Source organism: Pantherophis guttatus, chromosome 1 (assembly GCF_059756535.1).
Source record: "Pantherophis guttatus breed Tessera chromosome 1, ASM5975653v1, whole genome shotgun sequence".
NCBI classification, from domain to species: domain Eukaryota; kingdom Metazoa; phylum Chordata; class Lepidosauria; order Squamata; family Colubridae; genus Pantherophis; species Pantherophis guttatus.
In genome coordinates, this window is record NC_142063.1 from 265955434 (window position 1) to 265976368 (window position 20935).

Consider the following 20935-nt stretch of genomic DNA (forward strand, 5'->3'; position numbering starts at 1 on the left):
ATAAAAGCAGGAAATCTGATACACTGATTTCCTTTCATGAAAACAGAACAAGTTTAGGGAATGTGTAACGGTATTTTTGTTTTCCCAAATCAAAATTCTAATATACTCCCCATTTATTCTTAAAATTGCTCTCTTTGTCCATGTTGAATGCTATGGATAAGAACAGCACAAGTCAGGAGAACCTCTGGCCACCCAATTTCTGGAGTAAGTATGCTAGTCAACTTCTTACTTATGCAAACAATGTGGATAAAAATCTTTTAAATTGTATGCTCTGAATTCTCTCTGCTATGCAATTATATTGTATCCAGCATAGATTGTGTATTCAGTGTAAATCAGAATATTTTATGGTAAACAAAGCATTTGCAAAGTAGAAAAATATTTTAACAATGCTGGCCCACATTTGAAATAAAGTTTCATTAGCTCGTGCAATGTTGGAGTAATAATAATGACAATAATCATAAACCGAGACAGATATTGGCAAATTACAAGCCTATTTATTAAGCTCAGTTTGCTTTTAGATATAAATATGTCACTAACCTTCAAGGGACATTTCATGCTGACAGCAAAAAGAGCAGGATTGCTACTTTCCTGTTCATTAATCTACAGAGGTAAATCCAGTAGAGCAATAGCCTATATATATATATATTTTTGGCTCACAAACTAAAAGCCTAAACTGGAAACTATAAAAATAATGGGATACTTTGAATTGCAATCTTGTTTTTCAAGGCTAGGATGATTCTTAGGCATCCTCATTACTGTTATTGTTTGTCTGCCTTTATCCAACCAGCATGGAGCCTCTGTTTTGTTTTCCAAGTTCCAAGAAGTTATTGTTGTTGTTTGTTTTGGAAAGTATGGCCACATTTCTCTGTTCCTGGGCCCACCTGTTGATTTATTCCAGCTGCTTCATTGCTGTTATACAGTGTTCTGCCTTTTGATGTGCTGGGCAAAGATCAGACAAAAACAGGCAAGGAAGTCATGGGTTGGTGACTACACTGGCCTGTTTTTACCACTCTTGGGTACCTGTAAAGAGATGAATTTTTAGATAAGAAGCTAGATGTATAAAGAGGCATGGTCAGTGAATATCCTTTTACTACTAATTTTATAGATTAGTAGTCATAAAGGACCTTTATTTTGAGCTCTTATTATTAACCACTTCAGATTAATTTTCATTTTGATAGAACGGAATAACAGAGCTGGAAGGGACCTGGGAGTCTTCTAGTCCAACCCCCAGCTCAAGCAGGAAATGCTATACTATTTGATAGGAAACTGAACTGCAGAAAGTCCAAATAATTTACTTCACTGAATATGGGACTTATTATAGCATTGTCTGAAAATCTTGTCACAAATGAGTACAACCTATTTTGAGATGATAGGTGTGAACCAGAGGTGGGTTTCAGCAAGTTCTGACCAGTTCTGGAGAACCGGTAGTGGAAATTTTGAGTAGTTCGGAGAACTGGTAGTAAAAATTCTGACTGGCCCCGCCCCCATCTATTCTCTGCCTCCTGAGTCCCAGCTGATTGGGAGAAAATGGGGATTTTTCAGTATCCTTCCCCTGGAGTGGGGTGGGAATGGAGATTTTACAGTATCCTTCCCCTGCCATGCCCACCAAGCCACGCCCACCAAGCCATGCCACACCCACCAAGCCACGCCCATAGAACCGGTAGTAAAAAAATTTAAAACCCACCACTGGTGTGAACAGTAGCTATAAAGGGAGATTACGGTCGCAAGTAATGACAGTCGTTAAGAAAGGGACCAAGGGATTGTCTTGCTTAACAAGCTCAATCAGTGTTCTCCCCATAGAAATCATTAAGCAGAGCACATGGTGCTTCCGGGATAGGGAAGGCCCTGGGAAGCCTAGCGCAAGCCTAGGCCTGCACTGCAGCACCTCCTTAGCTTCCCAGAAATCATGTTTTGGAAGCAGACCCAACTGCTCTACTCCTTGGCTTCTCTACACATTACAGAGGCTACCTGATGCTGTCCCAGAAGTGGGCGCCATTTTGGAGTGATGATAATTCATTGCAGACGCTCCTAAAATGGCATCGCCTTCCAGGATGGTACCATGTGGCTTCCATGTAGGAAGATCTGTGGCAGATCAACTGCTTCCTGAAGGAGATCTACGGAAAAGGTAAATGACCAAAGTGTGACAGGGGATAGGGAGGATGTTATGGGATTCAGAAGGATGGAAAGCAGACCCAAGGCCTGAGGGGAACCAGCAGAGAAGGATGAGGAGAAGATAGTTGGGTGTGTGTGTGTTTACTGCAGCATGCCTAAGGTCAGTTGTAAGGATGGTTGGATTATCAAATACCCCAATTTTGTTCATGTGACTGCGAGAAACCACAGGGACCATAACTTTGAGCAGGGATTATAAATCCCTTCATTCAGAACCACTGTAATTTTTAACTGTTGCTGAACAAAAAGTCATAAATCGAGTACCACCTGTAATGTCTTCCTTGAAAGCATTTCTATGCATCAAGATAATCAGTCATCAAAGAGATGGAAGAAGAGAAATTCTACTTAGCATACTATTTGTCAAGCAAAACTGCATCAGGCATTTGGAGGGAGCTAGAAATTCAAACAATGATATGTCAAAGAGCATCAAGAAGAGTTCAGAGTACAGATTGTGGGAGGTAATTATCCTGCTCTACCCTGTCCTGCTCAGCTCTCACCTGGATATTGCATTCAGTTTTGAACAACCCACTTTTAAAAAGACATTGAAAAACTGTATCAATTCCAGAGAAGGGCTACCAATTTAGCCCCCCCCATCCTGTTTGTGTTGAAGGCAACATTTAAGGCACTTCCATGTTGAAAGTATTAGCCAATGTCATTCACCATTGGCGGAGGGGATGCCCATGGAGTCTCCTTTCATGTCCACATCAAGGAGCTGGAGGAAATGACAGGAACTCACCCCACCACACTGTAGCACCTGGGTCTCAGATACGGGCTTGCTAACCTCCAACCCAGGATCCTAACCATGTGATCCACCACACTTCCCTACCAATATAGTGAAAGACTAGAAATCAATAGCAATAGCACTTAAACTTATATACAGCTTCACAGTGCTTTACAGCCCTCTCTAAGCGGTTTACAGAGTCAGCATATTGCCCCCAACAATCTGGGTCCTCATTTTACCCACCTTGGAAAGATGGAAGGCTGAATCAACCTTGAGCCTAGTGAGATTTGAACTGCCAAATTGCAGTCAGCTAGCAGTCAGCAGAAGTAGCCTGCAGTACTGCACTCTAACCACTGTGCCACCGCGGCTCTTGATGATACCAATAAGAGGAGGTAGTAAAGAAGATGGGAAGGATAATACTACTACTACAGCCATACAACAAGGATAAATATACTTAGACATAAGACAGTACTGTGAGAATTAGGTGTTCAGCCATATGATGGCATGAAAGGAAAAAACTGTCCCTGTGTCTAGTTGTTTTGGCATGCAATGCCCTATAGCAGCATCCCGAGGGGAAGAATGATGTCTGAGATATGAGGGGGTCTGTAGATATTTTCTCAGCCCTCCTTCTGACCCATGTAATATACAGGTCAGTGGTGAAATCCAAACCGGTTTGCTATCGGTTCGCTGGCCCCACATGCGCACTGTGCGCCAAACACACATGCTATGGTGTGCATGCACAGCACACACCAAAAGGAGGCTTGGGAAAATAAGTAGAACAGCGGGGGGGGGGGGGATCAGCAGGATTTCCTGCTTTCTAGCAAAGCTAAACTGCGCTGCACAGCTGATCTCCCCCCCCCGCTGTTCTACTTACTTTCCCAAACCTCCTTTTGGTGTGTGCTGTGTGTGCGCCCATGCACAATATGTTCCATAAGGAGGCTTGGGAAGGTAAGTAGAACAGCGAGGGGGGGGAACAGGTGTGGTGCGCGATTTAGCTTTGCTAGAAAGCAGGATTTCCTGCTTTCTAGCAAAGCTAAACCCCGCTGCACAGCTGATTGTCAGAAATACAGGTTCAAAGGAACCGGTAGCTTTTTTTAACTACTGGTTCGCCTGAACCGGTAGCTTTTTTTTTACTACTAGTTTGGCCGAATCGGTAGTTTTTAATCACTGATACAGGTCCTCAATGGAAGGCAGGCTGGCTGCAATTATTTTTTTATGCAGTCCTAACTATCTGTTGGAGTCTGTATCTGTCCCTTTTGATTGGACAAATCAGATAGTTATAGAGGTACAAATGACTGACTCAGTAATTCCTCTGTAGAACTGTATCAGCAGCTCCAAGGACAGTCTGAACTTCCTGAGTTGACTCAGGAAGAACATTGTTTGCTGTTCCCTTTTAATGATGGTTTTAATGTTAGGTGTCTGTTTTAAATCCTAATATCTAATCTCCTGGATATCCTTTTCCATTTTGTCTGAATCTTTCAGAAGAATTAGAGAGGAGGACTAGATGAGACGAGCACTAGAGACACGTCTGACTACTTGAAAATGAATGAGACTTTTATTTTGCAAGATTCGGAAATTATATTTCTTTAGTCTGTAGATACAGACTAAAATTACATTTGCTGACTCATACAGTATTTGGTTTGCACAAACTATTTCCAAGAACTATTACCAATCCATGCATCTTCTGCTAAATCTGTACATTTGATTTCTGTCTTCTACCTGAATATTTTCACTTCATTTCTGTAAGTTGTCAGGATCATTTTGATTTTACTTCTGTGTTCTAAAATATTAATATTACACTCTATGTGGTGTGATTAAGTACTTTGGCAGGCAGTGTTTAAATTCTTTGTCCATGTGACTGGACAAAGAAGTTAAACAGTGCCTGCCAAAGTATTTGATGACACCCCATAGAGTGTAAATATTAATATTTTAGAACACAGAAGTAAAATCAAAATGATCCTGACAACTTACAGAAATGAAGTGAAAATATTTAGCTCCACAACCCAGTCTCCCAGATAGAAATGAAAGTAAATCTTATTTCTAATTGCCAAACATACCTATCTCTTCAACATAGTTTATACTGCCACTATATTCGTTCTTCATAGGCCATTTCTTTCAAAGAAAAAGGGGGGAAATGTTTAAAGTATCTGTTGAATGTTATGCCTCAAAGGCATCAGTTAAATGCAAGTGGCATTAAAGAACATAAGGACAACTTTTGTTCAAAGTCACAGTAGAATGTCACTGAGTACACACTGTTAAAATTTATCATTAAGTAATTCAGCTATTCAAATGAAATTAAAAACAATGCATGCACACAAGAGGGTGAGAGAGGTCCCCCCCCCACCTTGTCACAATTCAATCAAGGCTGCCACCTTTGTGTGTACAGGTTTCTGTGTCTTAAAAGCTGTCTATCATGCAGCAATTAAGCAGGAAGTAAGAATGTCTACTTTCTCACTGGATCTGCTTGCTAATTTCACATGCGGAGTGTCTGCTTGCTATATGAAGAGACAGGATTTCTGCAAGATACATTGGGCCACTGATAATTTCCATAACTTTCTGTTGGTCCCATTCAGTTTATAAACTGAAATTTGACTGTTATTGTCAAACATGCATAGAACTTTAGGTAACAGGAATTACCAAAGCTGAAAGATGTGTACAGGAATGCCTACAGGAGATAGAAGAGGGAAAATGCTCACAATTACATTGTAGTTCTTTGCAGATACAAGAGATATTTCGTGGAGGTAGGTTTTAACAGATTAACAGATTAACAGAGTTGGAAGGGACCTTATAGGTCATCTAGTCCAACCCCCCGCTCAAGCAGGAGACCCTATACCATTTCTGACAAATGGCAGTCCAATCTTTTCTTGAAAGTCTCAAGTGATAAAGCTCCCACAACTTCCGAAGGCAAGCTGTTCCATTGGTTGATTGTTCTCACTTTCAGAAAGTTCCTCCTCATTTCTAGGTAGAATCTCTCCTTGGTCGGTTTCCATCCATTATTCCTTGTCTGACCTTCAGGTGCTTTGGAAAACAGCTTGACCCCCTCCTCTCTGTGGCAGCCCCTCAAGTATTGGAACACTGCTATCATGTCTCCCCTGGTCCTTCTCTTCTCTTCACCAGACTAACCATGCCCAGTTCACGTAACCGTTCTTCATATGTTTTAGTCTCCAGTCCCCTAATCATCCTGGTTACTCTCCTCTGCACTTTTTCTAGAGTCTCAACATCTTTTTTGTACTGTGGTGACCAAAACTGGATGCAGTACTCTAGGTGTGGTCTTACTAGGGCTTTATAGAGTGGTATTAGTACCTCACTTGATCTTGATTGTATTCCTCTGTTAATGCAATTTAGGATTTCATTGGCTTTTTTGGCCGCTGCACACTGCTGGCTCATATTTAGCTGGTTGTCCAGGTCATGAAGGGGAAGAAGACAATCTCTTCCTGTCCTATTTAGTTCTGACCTACTATGTCAGAACAGTTGTTCAGAAGATGGAGGAAATTAGGAATGGGTTGAGGAGGAGACAGCTCTGCTTTGCTCTGAATCTCAAATTGCCATAATATTCTGTTCTAGACACACTCAGATTCAGAGCAAGCACGACTAATTCTTCTCTGCTCCGGCACAGCTTATAGTGTCAATAGGAGGGGAGAAAACATGAATCAAAACACTTGCTGAACTCTTCCCAACACCTTTTTGGTCTGGCTGTCAAAAATTAAGAGCTGCTAGGATGAAACAGAAAAGAAGGAAAATGCAGTTATAGGACTGATTGCTTGATTGACTGATTGCATTTTATACTACCAGATTCTAAAGATGACTCCCAACAGTTTACATCAGAAAAATGATGATAACAGTATAAAATCATATACATAATCAAAAATACCATAATGTATGGACTGGTGGCATTGGTGGCCATTCGTTCTCCAAATGTTGCTGCCTAATAACATGGACTATCTGACAGCTGTTGCTATGATGCTGAATAACATCTATTTTATTCTTAAAAAAAAATAATAATCAGTTTTTCAGTTCAAAGGCTTCAGATTCAATGTCTGTTTGAACAATATTAGCAGCTTCCATCCTATGTCTCATCTGTCAGTTTATGTTTGCCAGTTCATGTTAATACCAAAGAAGCATATTAGTGGCAATTAATTGCTTTGGGGCTTATGATGCAATTACATCTCCAATGATGTTGCAATAGAAGTAATGAAGGTAAACCAAGAGAGTGAAATTTGAGGGACAGAGAGTGGGGGGAGAGAATCTGCATCAAATCAGTTTATTTCCCTTTTAGGTAAAGGTAGAATTGTTTTCCATTTTCCCACAATCTGTTCTTCCATTTAAGGGTGGAGATGCTTCCTCGCTCTCTTTGTAAGGAGCCTGGAGCGGTATCATCAGATACTGTGTCTACTGAATGAACCAAATTTTCTGGGTTGACATAACACACAAACCCTAATCTAAACTCAGCAAGCTAAATTAAATTGTGGCTGGTCAGTTTGCAGCTCAGTGTATTGTGCACACTCATGCCCTAGTCTTCTCCCAGTTGGATTACTGCAATGTGCTATAAATGGGGCTACCCTTAAAGGGTAGCCAGAGGCTGCAAGTGGTGCAGAACGCAGCAGCACAAGCAGTATGGTTGCCCCTAGAATTGTGCATGTAACACCTCTGTTACATGAATGCATTGTGTGCCAGTTTGCTTCTAGCTCCAATTCAAGATGTTGGTTATCACCTTTAAAGCCCTTCATGACATGGGAGGACTTCTCAGGTTACCTGAGAAGTCATCTCATCCCAATTTCTCTCACCCAATCAGACAGGGAGAGCATGCTGTGGATCCTATCAGTTGAAGAATTTTGACTGACAGGATGTAGGAAGAGGGTCTTTCCACTGCCCTCACCCTTTGGAACATCTTACCCCCAAAGATGTGGTGAGCCTCTATTCTCCTGGTCTCCTGGAGGAGTATTAAGACCTGGATTTACCAATTAGCATTGGGGATCTAAGAGTATTATACAACTCTGGGGCTGGCTGGTGGCTTCAAGACACTCGCCCCGACTTGTTAAACTTTTACCCTTGTTAATGTCTTAGCTTAGTTTTGCTAAGTTTCTTGGTCACTTAACAGAATAAACCAATATGAAAAAACTCCATAAAGGCCATAATTCAGGCCATAATTTATACAACTTATTTTATAAATTAATATATTGATTTATATAAATCAATATATTGAAGAAAAAGAACAAAAAAAGAGATATTTATTTTTACTTTTAACTTGTAAATTTGAACCTTGTTTTAAACTCTGTTTTTAACTGTCCGTTTAACTGTGCATTGTTATATTATTTTAGGATGTTGTTTGTAAACTCCCCAGAGTTACTTAGGGGAAGTGGGCAGCGTAGAAATTTGATAAATAATAGATTGCAAAATTTTGAATCTTTTAACTTTAGTTTTTATAGATCAGTGATGGCTGTGTGAGGTCTGGGGAAGGTTATGGCCCCTTCTGCTATGTGATTAATATTCTATTTCGTGATCTTCCACGAGCTGCACTGGCTCCCTATTGGTCTCCGGTCACAATTCAAGGTGCTGGTTATTACCTTTAAAACCCTACATGGCTCCGGGCCAGGGTATCTTCGAGACCGCCTTCTACTGCATAGCTCCCAGCGACCGGTAAGATCCCACAGAGCTGGTCTCCTCAGGGTCCCATCAGCTAAACAATGCCGGCTGGTGGGCCCACGGAGGAGGGCCTTCTCTGTGGCTGCCCCAGCTCTCTGGAACCAGTTACCTCCTGAGGTCCAGACCATCCCCACCCTATTGGCCTTCCGAAAAGCAGTGAAGACCTGGCTCTTCCGGCAGGCCTGAGGCCGTTGATCTCACTGCTGCGATTTGGCAAGATCCGGCCATGAATGGTGTGAATGGGTTTTAATTGTTTTTAATGGTTTAACTTTTTATGTTTTAAATATGGTTTTTAAATGCATTGTAAGCCACCTTGAGTCTTCGGAGAAAGGCGGCATACAAGTTGAACAAATAAACAAACAAATAAATAAATAAATAAATAAATAAATAAATAAAATCTTTCCATCATTTAAAACAAAAGCTTCCACAAATCACATGCATTTTAGAAATGAATTAGAAATACCCATTCGTGCATAACAGTGGTGGGTTTCAAATTTTTTTACTACTGGTTCTGTGGATGTGGCTTGGTGGGCGTGGCATGGATTGGTGGGCATGGCTTGGTGGGCGTGGCAAGGGAAGGATACTGTAAAATCTCCATTCCATCCTCAATCCAGGGGAAGGTTGCTGCAAAATCCCCACTTCCTCCCAATCAGCTGGGTCTTGGGAGGCAGAGAATAGATGGGGGCAGGGCCAGTCAGAATTTTTACTACCAGTTCTCCGAACTACTCAAAATTTCCACTACCAGTTCTCCAGAACTGGTCAGAACCTGTTGAAACCCACCTCTGATGCATAATAAGAAAAAAAAAAAAAACCAGAGTTTAGTTTACAGTTCCAATTTTTAAAATGCATGGCTTTTCACCATGCCTGAGTTGGAGGGGGTCTGGGAAAAAACAATAACAATGTTGATCAGATTTATAATGTATTTGCCAAATGTTTCAGCAGGATATTTTGCTGTTGAATTTCCTTGTTATGAAGGGACACCTGAACAGCCTGGCTCCACAGTAAGCTTTGTGCTTGCCAACTTTTGCAAAACTGCTTTTTATTGGTTAGCCGCTCAACAACAGCAGGAAACTGCTACTTCCATCTAATTTAATTTTGTACATAACCGAAAATAATAAATCAAGATCTGTTTGAATACAGACCTCATTTTCTAGGAGAGGAACATAGGTCTTGATGATGTTACTGTAATTTTTCTAAGAGCACTAATAGTTTAATGATTACACGCAGTAGATACATTTTATTTAGATTGATAACGTACTACATATTAGTTATTTTCTAATGATTCTGTTTAAATAACGCAGAAGGAAATGCCTTCTTTTGAATATTGAAAGAAAATATCTTTCCGTGCCTGAGCATTTTAGTAAAAGGTCCTTCAAGACCTAACACAAAATTACAATATATAGTATAAAGACTCACCCTATTCTTAGTTATGTAGAAAATAAGGTGCAATTTGGCTTCCAAAAGTAATGCAGGTAGGTTAGGTAGAGCAGCTGGTTCTGAAATAAATCCTTCAGCAACTGCATACAATCAGAAGTTAGCCATTTGTTTTGGGCTGCTATCTAATAGCCATCCAGATTTTTACAGCTGAAATATGGAACCCAACTATAGTGCTAAAGTTGCCCACCAAAAGAGATCTGGCCTGTTTTGGTGGTATGGATAGTATATTGCAAGAGTGTCAAACTGGCGGCCCTTGGGCCAGTTGCGTCACGCGCAGGCCACACCCACCCCTGCTCCACAAAGGGAAAAACATTGCGGAAAGTCACATGACGGCAACATGATGCTGCGAGTTTGACTCCCGTGGTATATTGCTACTCAGGATATTTTCAAATGAATCTCAGTAGACTGAACCATATCAATCTAATGCTTAAGTAACCACTAGATAGCAATAAAAAGAAACCGAAAATTCTGCTTCTTGGTTTCATTAAATGGTCACCTGGATTTGTGCTGTGCAGCTATGAAAGCACTAACACTTAAATGGTGTAATTATCTTGTATGATTAGCAGAATTTCATGAGGTAATGAAACACTCTCATTTTCCATTTATAATCTTTCTGTGTTTTTTTCCTCTCCATTGTCACTTCTGTCTTGCTGGAAAAATAGAACAGTTATACAGTACAGTGTAATCAGACTGGTACTGTAGCATTAGAAATGTTAACAAAGAAAACTATTAAATTATTGTCTAAGACAAGATATAGCAAGATTCTGAATTACATTAGGAGGCTAAGGGAATAAATTTCTTCCTAATAGTATTTGTTACTATTTCATACAGTACACCTAATTGCTCTATTCAAGCACATTTCCAGTAGAGGGCAGTGTTGTCATAATCATGTCACAGAAATGGTTCATTCTCTCATTTTTAGGACTGTAATAATCCCTGACATTGCAGAGCAAAATTAAGGATCTTGTGGCACATCTTTGTTTTATTTAAACAGTATTTCTGTAGTAAATTAGCACACCTGATATCTGCAAAGTGAAAGATGAATTCTGCTCATGAGAAGCTTCATCAGCTACAGCCAATATTTTTACTTCCCTTTTAAATTCCCCGGGTCCATGATAGTAAACTATCATGCATAAATCCCAAAGGTGCTTTTTCAAGAGGGAACTGGACTTTCTTGTTTTTCTTTGAAGACGTTTCACTTCTCATCCAAGAAGCTTCTTGGATGAGAAGCAAAACGTCTTCAAAGAAAAAACAGAAAGTCCAGTTGCCTCTTGAAAAAGCACCTTTGGGACAACCATGACCTGTCCTGGATGACTAAGAATCTCCATAGATATCATGCATAAACTGCGGTGGCGCAGTGGTTAGAGTGCAGTACTGCAGGCTACTTCTGCTGCCTGCCGGCTACCTGCAGTTTGGCAGTTTGAATCCCACCAGGCTCAGGATTGACTCATCCTTCCATACCTCTGAGGTGGGTAAAAGGAGGACCCAGATTGTTGGGGGGCAATATGCTGACTCTGTAAACTGCTTAAAGAGGGCTGTAAAGCAGACTGAAGCTGTATATAAGTTTAAGTGCTATTGCTATTGCTGTAAGTGATGCATACTGAAGGTACTGAGTTTAAATTCACAATTTTAAATACAAAAGGAACATAGTGAGTTTTAAAATGCTATTGCCAATTAGAGTGGATTTAAATTTGTTTGGTTTGATCCAGTGGTGAAATTCAATTTCTTTTACTACCGGTTCTGTGGGCGTGGCTTGGTGGGCGTGTCAGGGGAAAGATACTGCAAAATCCCCATTCCCTCCCCACTCCTGGGAGAAGGATATTGCAAAATCTCCATTCCCACCCCTCTCTAGGGCCAGCCAGAGGTGGTATTTGCCGGTTCTCCGAACTACTCAAAATTTATGCTACCGGTTCTCCAGAACCTGCTGGATTTCACCCCTGGTTTGATCCATGGTTTGGCAGTATACACAAATAGTATGTTTAGTGGATTGATTTATGACCTCATTAAGCTTAATTTTGATTGTAGCCATTTGGTTCCAACAGAACAGTGTTACATTTTCAGACTTCAAATTTTTAAAGAATCACTATTTATTATAGCTTTCCTAAAAATGGGCAACAGCAGTGCACTATTCCTAAGGCTACCTTTGTAGAAAGTAAAAAAAATGTAATTTCAAATAGTAAGGCAACAAATCTTATTGACTAGAAGTGTGTAAAGTAAAAAGAACACCCCACACTGTGGTTCTTTATGATTTTCATTAGCTCCTGTTCATTTCCAGTTGCAATTCAGGATGATATTATTAAGTATAAAAGCTCTACATAGCTTCAAATCACAGGAGCTGAAAAAATACAGGCAGTCTTTGACTTACAACAGTTCATTTAGTGACCAAAGTTACAGCGGCACTGAAAAATGTGACTTATGACCATTTTGCACAGTTACGACCTTTGTAGCATCCCCATGATCATCTGATCCAGGTGTGTCAAACTGACGGCCCGCGGGCCGGATATGTCACACACAGGCCAGGCCCACCCCAGCTCCACAAAGGGGAAAAATGCCACGAAATGTCACGTGATGGCAACGTGACACTGCAAGTTTGACATCCATGATCTGATCAAAATTCAGATGCTTGGCAACTGGTCCATACTTATGACCATTGTAGTGTCCCCACGTGATGTGATCACCTTCTGTGACCTTCTGACAAGCGAAGTCAATGGGGAAGCCAGATTCATTTAACAACTGGGTTGCTAGTTTATCAACCGCAGTGATTCACTTAACAATTGTGGCAAGAAAAGTTGTAAGATGAGGCAAAACTGATTTAACAAATGTCTCACTTAACAACAGAAATTTAGGGCTCAATTGGGGTTGGAAGTCAAGGATTACCTGCACCACTTCCCATAGGATCTTGCTATACATGAAGGGTCATTTTAGTGCTCCCATATTATGATGGGTGAAGAGTGCCTATAGCTGTGATGGTGAACCTATGGCATGTGTGCCACAGGTGGCACACAGCACCCTCGCTGTGGGCACCTGAGCCGTCATCAGTTCAGTTCCGCCGTGCATGCACGAGCGCCTCCCGCCAGCCAGCTGGTTGTCTCTGCCGCACATGCGCAGGGGGTGGGGAGCATGCAGGGGGCAGACACACATGCGCCGGAGGCAGGGCTGCATGCGCATGAAGGGGAGGCCGCATGTGCATGCATGGGGGGCATGTGCGGGGTGTGTGTGCATGAACGGGAGGCACGCACATTGCATTTTGGGGGCACTCAGTCCAGAAAAGGTTAGCTATCACTGGCCTATAGGAAGCAAATGTTTTCAGTGGCAGGTCCCGGACTTTGAAATGGATCCCCATCTGGGGTTACTATCACAGCTTTTCAAGCCCACGGAAAGACATTGTATTGACTTTTTAAATAATGTGCTAATGCTGCTAGTTTTAAACTTTTTATTGCTGCTTTGACTTTCTGAAATTGCTTTATAGACTGTTTCAGCTAATACTTTGGATTGTATATTTTAGACGGTGTTTTAATGTGTGTGTGTGTAGAAAATATCCCCAGTACACTATAATATTTATCTTATTTTATTTGATATGGTTCTTAGACTAACCATTAAACAATAAACTAAATTACTTTATTAATAAATTAAATTATTTTACCCTGGAGTTCTAATTCTTTGAATGTTGTTATAAACTGCATTGAATTTTTGGGGGCAAATGGTACAGAAATATTTTAAATAATAAGATAAATAAAACTAAGGAGGGCTCTTTTATTTCAAAGCATGCTAATTTATCTGTGCTTTCTTCATATCTTAGTAAAACATTTGAATATAAATGTAAACAATTTCATATTTCTCTTTAAGTGTACATATTTTCTCAGCTATCTGTAGTCCCAAATTTATTTTCCCTTCTCTTTTTATTATTCCTAATTTATTATTTTGTCTTTAAGGGAAAAAAAAATCTATCTAAATAAATACATCAGCAAGCCATGAAAAATATAAATGGCAGATTAATATAATATATCAACATATACATTAATATTTAATAGATGTTAATATAAATAAACCATCATTTTAAGATAAAGTGTAGCAAATATCTCATTTTTTGTTCTTTTTCTTCAATATATTGATTTATAAAATAAGGTTTATGGTTTACTTATGGCCTGTACATATTTATAGAGTTTTTTTTTCATGTTCATATATTCTATTAAGTGAAAATTAAAATTAATAGTTCTAGAGTAGTGTTTCTCAGAAATTCAGAATTTCTCTCACAATTTCTCAGAATTCCCTAGTCAGCATATTCTCAGGGAGCAGGAGGAATATTGCCTCTTGACCATGTTTTATCATCCTCCCTTCTTGAGTATATTAAATCTACAAATCTTCCCCTAAACTGGAGCCCTCTAGCTCAGTATTTCCAAGCTTTCTTTTTATGTGATCACTACAAGATTACTGAAAGCTTTTAAACAACTCCATCTCACTCAGGGACCATGACACATTTTTCCTCTAAATGGCATCAACAGTTCCCCTAATTTCATGATGATGATGATGATGATGATGATGATAGATGGATGAAATCTTACAACATTATACCTTGAAAATTTCCAGCTCAAAGCTTGGGAGATAGTCAATTTTTAATATGGCCATTAAACAAAAACTATTTTGGTACCCAGCAGGGTCAAATCCAGGTGGGTTCTACTTAACTTTTACTACCGGTTCGCAACGGGAGTGTGCGCATGCGTGCTTCTGCGCATGTGCAGATCGTCCATTATGATGTCCGGGTGGGTGGGTGGAACCTCCCGTCGCTTTTACTACCGGTTCGCAAGACTAAACCGGGAACAACCCACAGCTGGTCCAATCCTTATGATTTGCCAAAGATTTCAAATTGGCCTGGAAACCTTTGCTCCCTGTATATTGGGATTCTCAGTTAGCATAGCTGTTGGCCAGGGTGGGAAGGAGATCCTTGAACTTTTAGTCTCAATGCTTCTGAAGAGAAATAGGTTGGAGAAATCTGGTCTGTTCATCTGAAAAATCATTTCTTCATGAGAGCTGTACTTACTATTAACTGTGTGCTTTTTGCAAAAATGGCATTTCCCCCCCCATTGAATTTGTGATTCATTGCCTGACCATTGTTTTTCTTTTCTAGATCAAATAATAATAGCATTTTCGGTTTCTATGGTCATTGGACTTGTCATTGGAAGCATAATCTGGGCCCTTTTGACTTGCCTGTCTGGCCGTAGAGCCAGTGCCCACATTTCCCACTGGAGCACCTCATCATCCAGCCGACGTACCAGAGCTGCTCATGGCTGTGTGGCCAGCAGGCCCGGATTCTATCGCAACAGCAGCTGTGAGCGTCGAAGCAATCTCAGCTTAGCCAGCCTCACTTTCCAAAGGCAAGCGTCTTTAGACCAGGGTAATTCTTTCCCAAGAAAATCAAGTTTTCGGGCCTCCACATTTCACCCTTTTCTCCAATGCCCTCCACTTCCTGTGGAAACCGAGAGTCAGTTGATTACCCTGGTCCCCACCAGTACCACCACCACACTTACTGGAACTTCCACCAACAGCTTCACTCATCCAGAATTCACTTGGTCAAATAACAGTCTTCGTATCTGCCATTCAACACAAGCTCCACCTCCTGCCTATGACTCTATCATAAAGGCTTTTCCAGACTCTTGACTTCAATTCATGAATCTCAATTCTATGATTTTCTCTGGGCTGTTGAAGATACCTGGGAAGCTTACTATGGCCGAAAGGAACTACAGTGCTGGGACAGGAGGGATCTAGTGAAACCTGAGCAGATGGTGTGGTATCTGGATGTTCCTCAACTTTGAAGATCTTTCTCACGATTGTAGCTATGTCTGCAGTATTAATGCGTTTTTATAATTAACTTTGCTTATTAAGCATTGTCTTTCATTTAGACAATACAAAATGGCTTGCCGTACAGACACAAAGCATAAACACAATGGTAAATATCCTGCTATTAATTAGAACATAGCGGCGTTTTCTCTTTTAAAATGGGATTTTAATTTCAAAGCCTTTTACCTGGGAAAGTGAATTTCCAGACTTGATTTTTCCTGTGACGTGTATATCAGTTACCAATACAGTATATGAATGCAGATTCTTCACTAATTCTTCAGCAGAAATCTAGGTTACTTCATGTATTACTTTTGCAGAACCGAAAGGGTTTTGATTTATGTGTTTAGAAATAATTATGTCAACCACACCCTGATTAAAGCTGGGGGCCAATTCCTACTTCCCTAAAGTAAATCTTAGTGAGTCTATACATTTTTGCTTCTGAGGAATTGAGGAACTGCTGTGCTCTACATTACTTTTTGCTTCCGCCCCCCCTCCCTCCAACCAGTTTGAAAATTGCTGTGAGGTCTTTTTCCGCAAAGGAGAAAAGTATTTCAGAGAAACACTGGTATAGCCTGGTATAGATTCCTGTACATATTCTAGTAATGAGGAAGCTAAGAGGTGTCTCTTTCATTCTGCCCTTTCTCTGGTCGTTTGCATCCAGCAAGGCCTTCCGTGCCTCATTTCAATCCACTTTCTGCCCATTTGCAATAGCCTTCAAACATATTTGAAAGCATCATTTTAAAAAACCCAAAGGAATCTTGAGGATGGGGGTAAAAAAGGCAATATGTAAGATTCCTTTCCTATGAGTGATGACTTGGAAATATGCCTCATCATACACTTTAAAATATTTACAGAATAACAGAATACAGAATAACAGAGTTGGAAGGGACCTTGGAGGTCCTCTAGTCCAATCGCTTGCTTGAGCAGGAGACCTATACCACCTTTTCTTGAAAAGTTCCAGTGATGGAGCATCCAGAACTTCTACAACTTTCTGCTGAATTTGATGGAGCCTGGACACAAGGCTGCAATCTTAGCACAATTCCAACCCACCATGTTTGATTAACAGATTAACAGAGTTGGAAGGGACCTTGTAGGTCATCTAGTTCAACCCCCTACCCATGCAGGAAACCCTACACCATTCTGACAAATGACAGTTCAATCTCTTCTTGAAAGCTTCCAGTGATGAAGCTCCCACAACTTCCGAAGGAAAGCTGTTCCATTGGTTGATTGTTCTCACTGTCAGAAAGTTCCTCCTCATTTCTAGGTTGAATCTCTCCTTGGTCAGTTTCCATCCATTATTCCTTGTCTGGCCTTCAGGTGCTTTGGAAAATAGCTTGACCCACTCCTCTTGTGGTAGCCCCTCTTCCCCCTCACCGCCAGCTCAGGGACTGGAAGACCTCCTCCACCAGGAGGCACCGTGGCATTTCCACCACTGTTTGGATTCCCAGTCCCTCCAAAACAGTGAAGAAAGCTTGCCAACCTCTATTTCTGTGAAATGCAGAGAGCCGTAACTCTTGTCCAGAACAGTAGCTGAGCTTTTACTCTGGAAGGGGGTTGGAGAGGGGGAGAAGCAAAATAGTTAGAAGGCAGAAAATGCTTCCTGCAAAATAGCAATAGCAATAGCACTTAGATGTATATACCACTTCATAGTGCTTTACAGCCCTCTCTAAGCAGTTTACAGAGTCAGCATATTGCCTCCAACAATCTGGGTCCTTATTTTACCAACCTTGGAAAGATGAAAGGCTGAATCAACCTTGATGATCCTGCAGCACTTCCAGTGAAAACATCAGCATGGCTGCAGTTTCAGATACCTCACAGCTGAGCCAACAATACATCAACCCGTTCCCAAACTGAGCCTATATAACGAGATCAGGCACATCCAAAGCGCCTTCCGACTTGTCCCTTTGTGGCCTGAAAAAAATTAATGGAAGAGGTTTCTCAAAGTACAATATTTATTTTCAGAACACATAGACATACATATGCCATTCTTTGTTGTGAACAAGAGGCGCACAGTATTTCTCCCAGGGCTTCCTATTTTACCAATGAAAATGAACTCTAATGGACCTCCCTTTAAATTTTCTGTTGTTACCATCATTTCCTGAGTTTGTGTGCAGTATTGGTTGATTGCAAAATGGAAGCAATAAAGCCTTCTTCAGGTATGCATTTGAACTTGAGGAGAACTTCATACTGAATCAAGTTCCGAACCCATAAGAGTTTTAATAAATGCCCCTGGTTTACCTGTTGCTTTCTCTGACCACCTTGGTTTTAGTTGGGTGATCTGAAGGAGATGTAACTGCATTTGCTTGAATGAAAGCATCTTTCTTTGTGGCATTATACTCCATTAGATATTCAAATCACATAGAATTCAGGGGTGGGTAAATATAGCCCCTTTATGACCTGTAGACTTCAACCCTCAGAATTCCTGAGCCAGCTTGGCTGTCTCAGGAATTCTGGGAGTTGAAGTCCACAGGTTGTAAAAGGGCCACAGTTGCCCACTCCTGACATAGATAGATGTTTTTATGTTCAAGCAAGCATCTGTCATTCAGACCTCCAAGCTGAACACAAGAACTATGAAAGAAACTAGAGTAGGGCCACTTCTGTGATTGAGTCCTTGATTTATTCATACCTGAGAAGGGCAAACTCACCTCCACATCCTAAACTGCTTTGCCCATGATTGAGAAACAGCAAGTATGTGTGTTGTTGTTAGAGTGTGGCTATCAAATCACAAGCTTTCTTCTTTTGTGAGTGTAACCTGATCTTGTAAAATGACAATGTTCCTTGTGAATGTTAGAGTCCTTTATGCATTATACCTATAAAATGGGAACCTTTTATTGTCCAGTGAGCTGAATGGTATCCTCAAGGAGAATGTTAAATTTGTGTGTGTGTGTGTGGGGGGGTGTTGATCGTAAAGAGTAATTTAAAATTACAGTTGATATTATTCCACATGTAACTTCTAATTTTCATAAGCAGTTTGTGGGAAGGCATTTTTCCTTACTATAATTCAGCCCAAATACTGACAGAAATCTCTCTTTATGTGTATAGTCAAGTTAGGAAAGCTGAAGCATAAATTCTTTATTTCATAACAATTTGTGAAACAATTGTCTATTGGTATATGTTTAAAACATTTTAGAATCTGTATGTCATGAGTGCTGTGGAAATGATGCAATTTAAATAAATTTCTGACCCTTCATCTGTGTTATAAGTTGATTATTTGTTCTACATTATATTTGAAAAGAATTCATTTTAGGAAAGAGAAGAGTACTGCATTTTGTTAGATCCCCAAACACTTACAATTCTTTTCCTAGCACTGCACTGTCACTAAATCTCTGATGTCTTGCCCTGTGGTGTTTTTTTTAGAATACTCGAGGCAAGTAATTTCCTTAGTGATATTATTGTAATATTCCACCTTGTGGTGTCATTTGCAATACATTTCTTTGAAAGCTCTTGATTTGCTATCTTTTTTGACAAGAAGCTACCAAAGGATAGAAAGACTTCTGACTCGATCTGTATTCTAATTCTTTTCTATTCCTAAATTTCTGTGCTTATTTTGTTTATTTTGGCTTACTCCATTTCCAAAACAGAAGAAAAGTGACTTCCCCAATGGTACTTTCCCTCTGTGCTTAAAAATCATGGCACTTTCTCACTGTGCCTAAAACCAGTGATGCTTTCTCACTGTGCTTAAATCACAGGACACAAAATTAGGTTTCTCTGGTATATTTATTCTTGGCAAGCATAACTTACAATTTTATCTCAATCTTATGACTGTTTCAACCTAGTTCTGAATATCCACTTTCTTTTCCTTTCATAAAATACTTCAGTTTTTGCATCTATCACTAGTACAGAAGTCCTGTGGATGATATAACACAATTTCCAAGAAAGGGAACCACAGTTTCAACAAAGCTGTTGGTTGTATAGGCAGAGTCAGTGACACACCGACAGATGTGAGTGCTTCTCAAGAAAAGTCACAGGGTTTCTGACACCCAGAAGAAGACTGGCTACTCTGCCAATATGGCATTTCTGAAAGCTTTGCTGTGTTCCTGACAAATTTATCTGCACATCCATTCCAAAAAGGAATGGCACCATTATCCACTGCATGACCGTTTCCACATGCAAAAGTTCTGGAACTCCTGACAACTGAGGTTGGATGTCTACCATGATCATAGCATAAAAGGAAAAGAGTTTTAATATTTTCAGTTAAAGTTTTCTATGTTCAAGCTTTGTCAATGCTTAAGAAGTGAGGGTGGAGAGAAATGGTTTCAATCATATACAGTGGTACCTGTATATAATCATCATTAATTAGTTCTGGGAGGCATGATGAGTATCAAAACCGATGAGTACCAAAAAATTTTTTCCCATCAGGAATAATGTAGTGAGTCGCAAAGCAGCTGACACTGACATGTTCTGACATTTTCTCGTCAAAATGCACTGAGTACCAAATTCGATGAGTTTCAAAGCAGTTAAGTGCCAAGGTACCACTCAGAGGTGGTATTCAGCTGGTTCGCACTGGTTGTCCCGAACTGGTAGTAACAATTATGCACAGTTTGGCAAACCGGCAAATCGCACCACTGACTGTCCCTACCCCTCCCTGCCTCTCCCACTCACTCCTTTTCACGCCTCGCCTGCCTTCGTGCTCATCCTCATGGATGTGGCCTAATTGCTGTTCACTAGTTTGCCTGCCTTCATGCTTGTCCTCACACCTGCAGCTCAGCTGTTCTTCACCCGTTTGTCTCCATTGCCCTGTCTGCATGCCTCCCCGTTTGCCTTCACTGCCTCCATTTGCCTCCATCGTCCTTGTTTTCCTCCCTCCCTGTTTGCCTCCATTGCCTCCATTTGGACAGCCCTTGTTTGCCTCCCTCCCCATTTGCCTCCACTGCCTCCATTTGCCATATCGTCCTCATTTGCCTCCCTCCCTGTTTGCCTCCATGGCCTCCATTTGGACGGCCCTTGTTTGCCTCCCTCCCCATTTGCCTCCACTGCCTCCATTTGCCACGTCGTCCTCATTTGCCTCCCTCCCCATTTGCCTCCACAGCCTATATTTGCCCCGTTCATCCTTGTTTGCCTCCATCGCCTGTTTGTCTCCCTCCCTGTTTGCCTCCATTGCCTGTCTTGGCCACTCGCCTAACTTTTGGT

General features: G+C 40.7%; 1 protein-coding gene across 1 annotated transcript; it reads left to right on the plus strand.

Annotated features, from left to right (window-relative positions):
• Nucleotides 1–18993, plus strand: MYCT1 (MYC target 1). The gene is made up of 2 exons (XM_087882850.1): nt 1–204; nt 15096–18993. Exons 1-2 carry the CDS (start codon nt 141–143, stop codon nt 15623–15625), a joined length of 594 nt encoding a protein of 197 aa, XP_087738976.1. The 5' UTR covers nt 1–140; the 3' UTR covers nt 15626–18993.
• Nucleotides 18994–20935: the final 1942 nt, after the last annotated feature.

Coding starts and splice junctions, on each gene's coding strand:
- MYCT1 (XM_087882850.1), top strand. CDS start 141: ATGTTGAATGCTATGGATAAGAACAGCACAAGTCAGGAGAACCTCTGG. Junction 205..15,095: donor CTGGCCACCCAATTTCTGGA/GTAAGTATGCTA, acceptor TTTCTTTTCTAG/ATCAAATAATAATAGCATTT.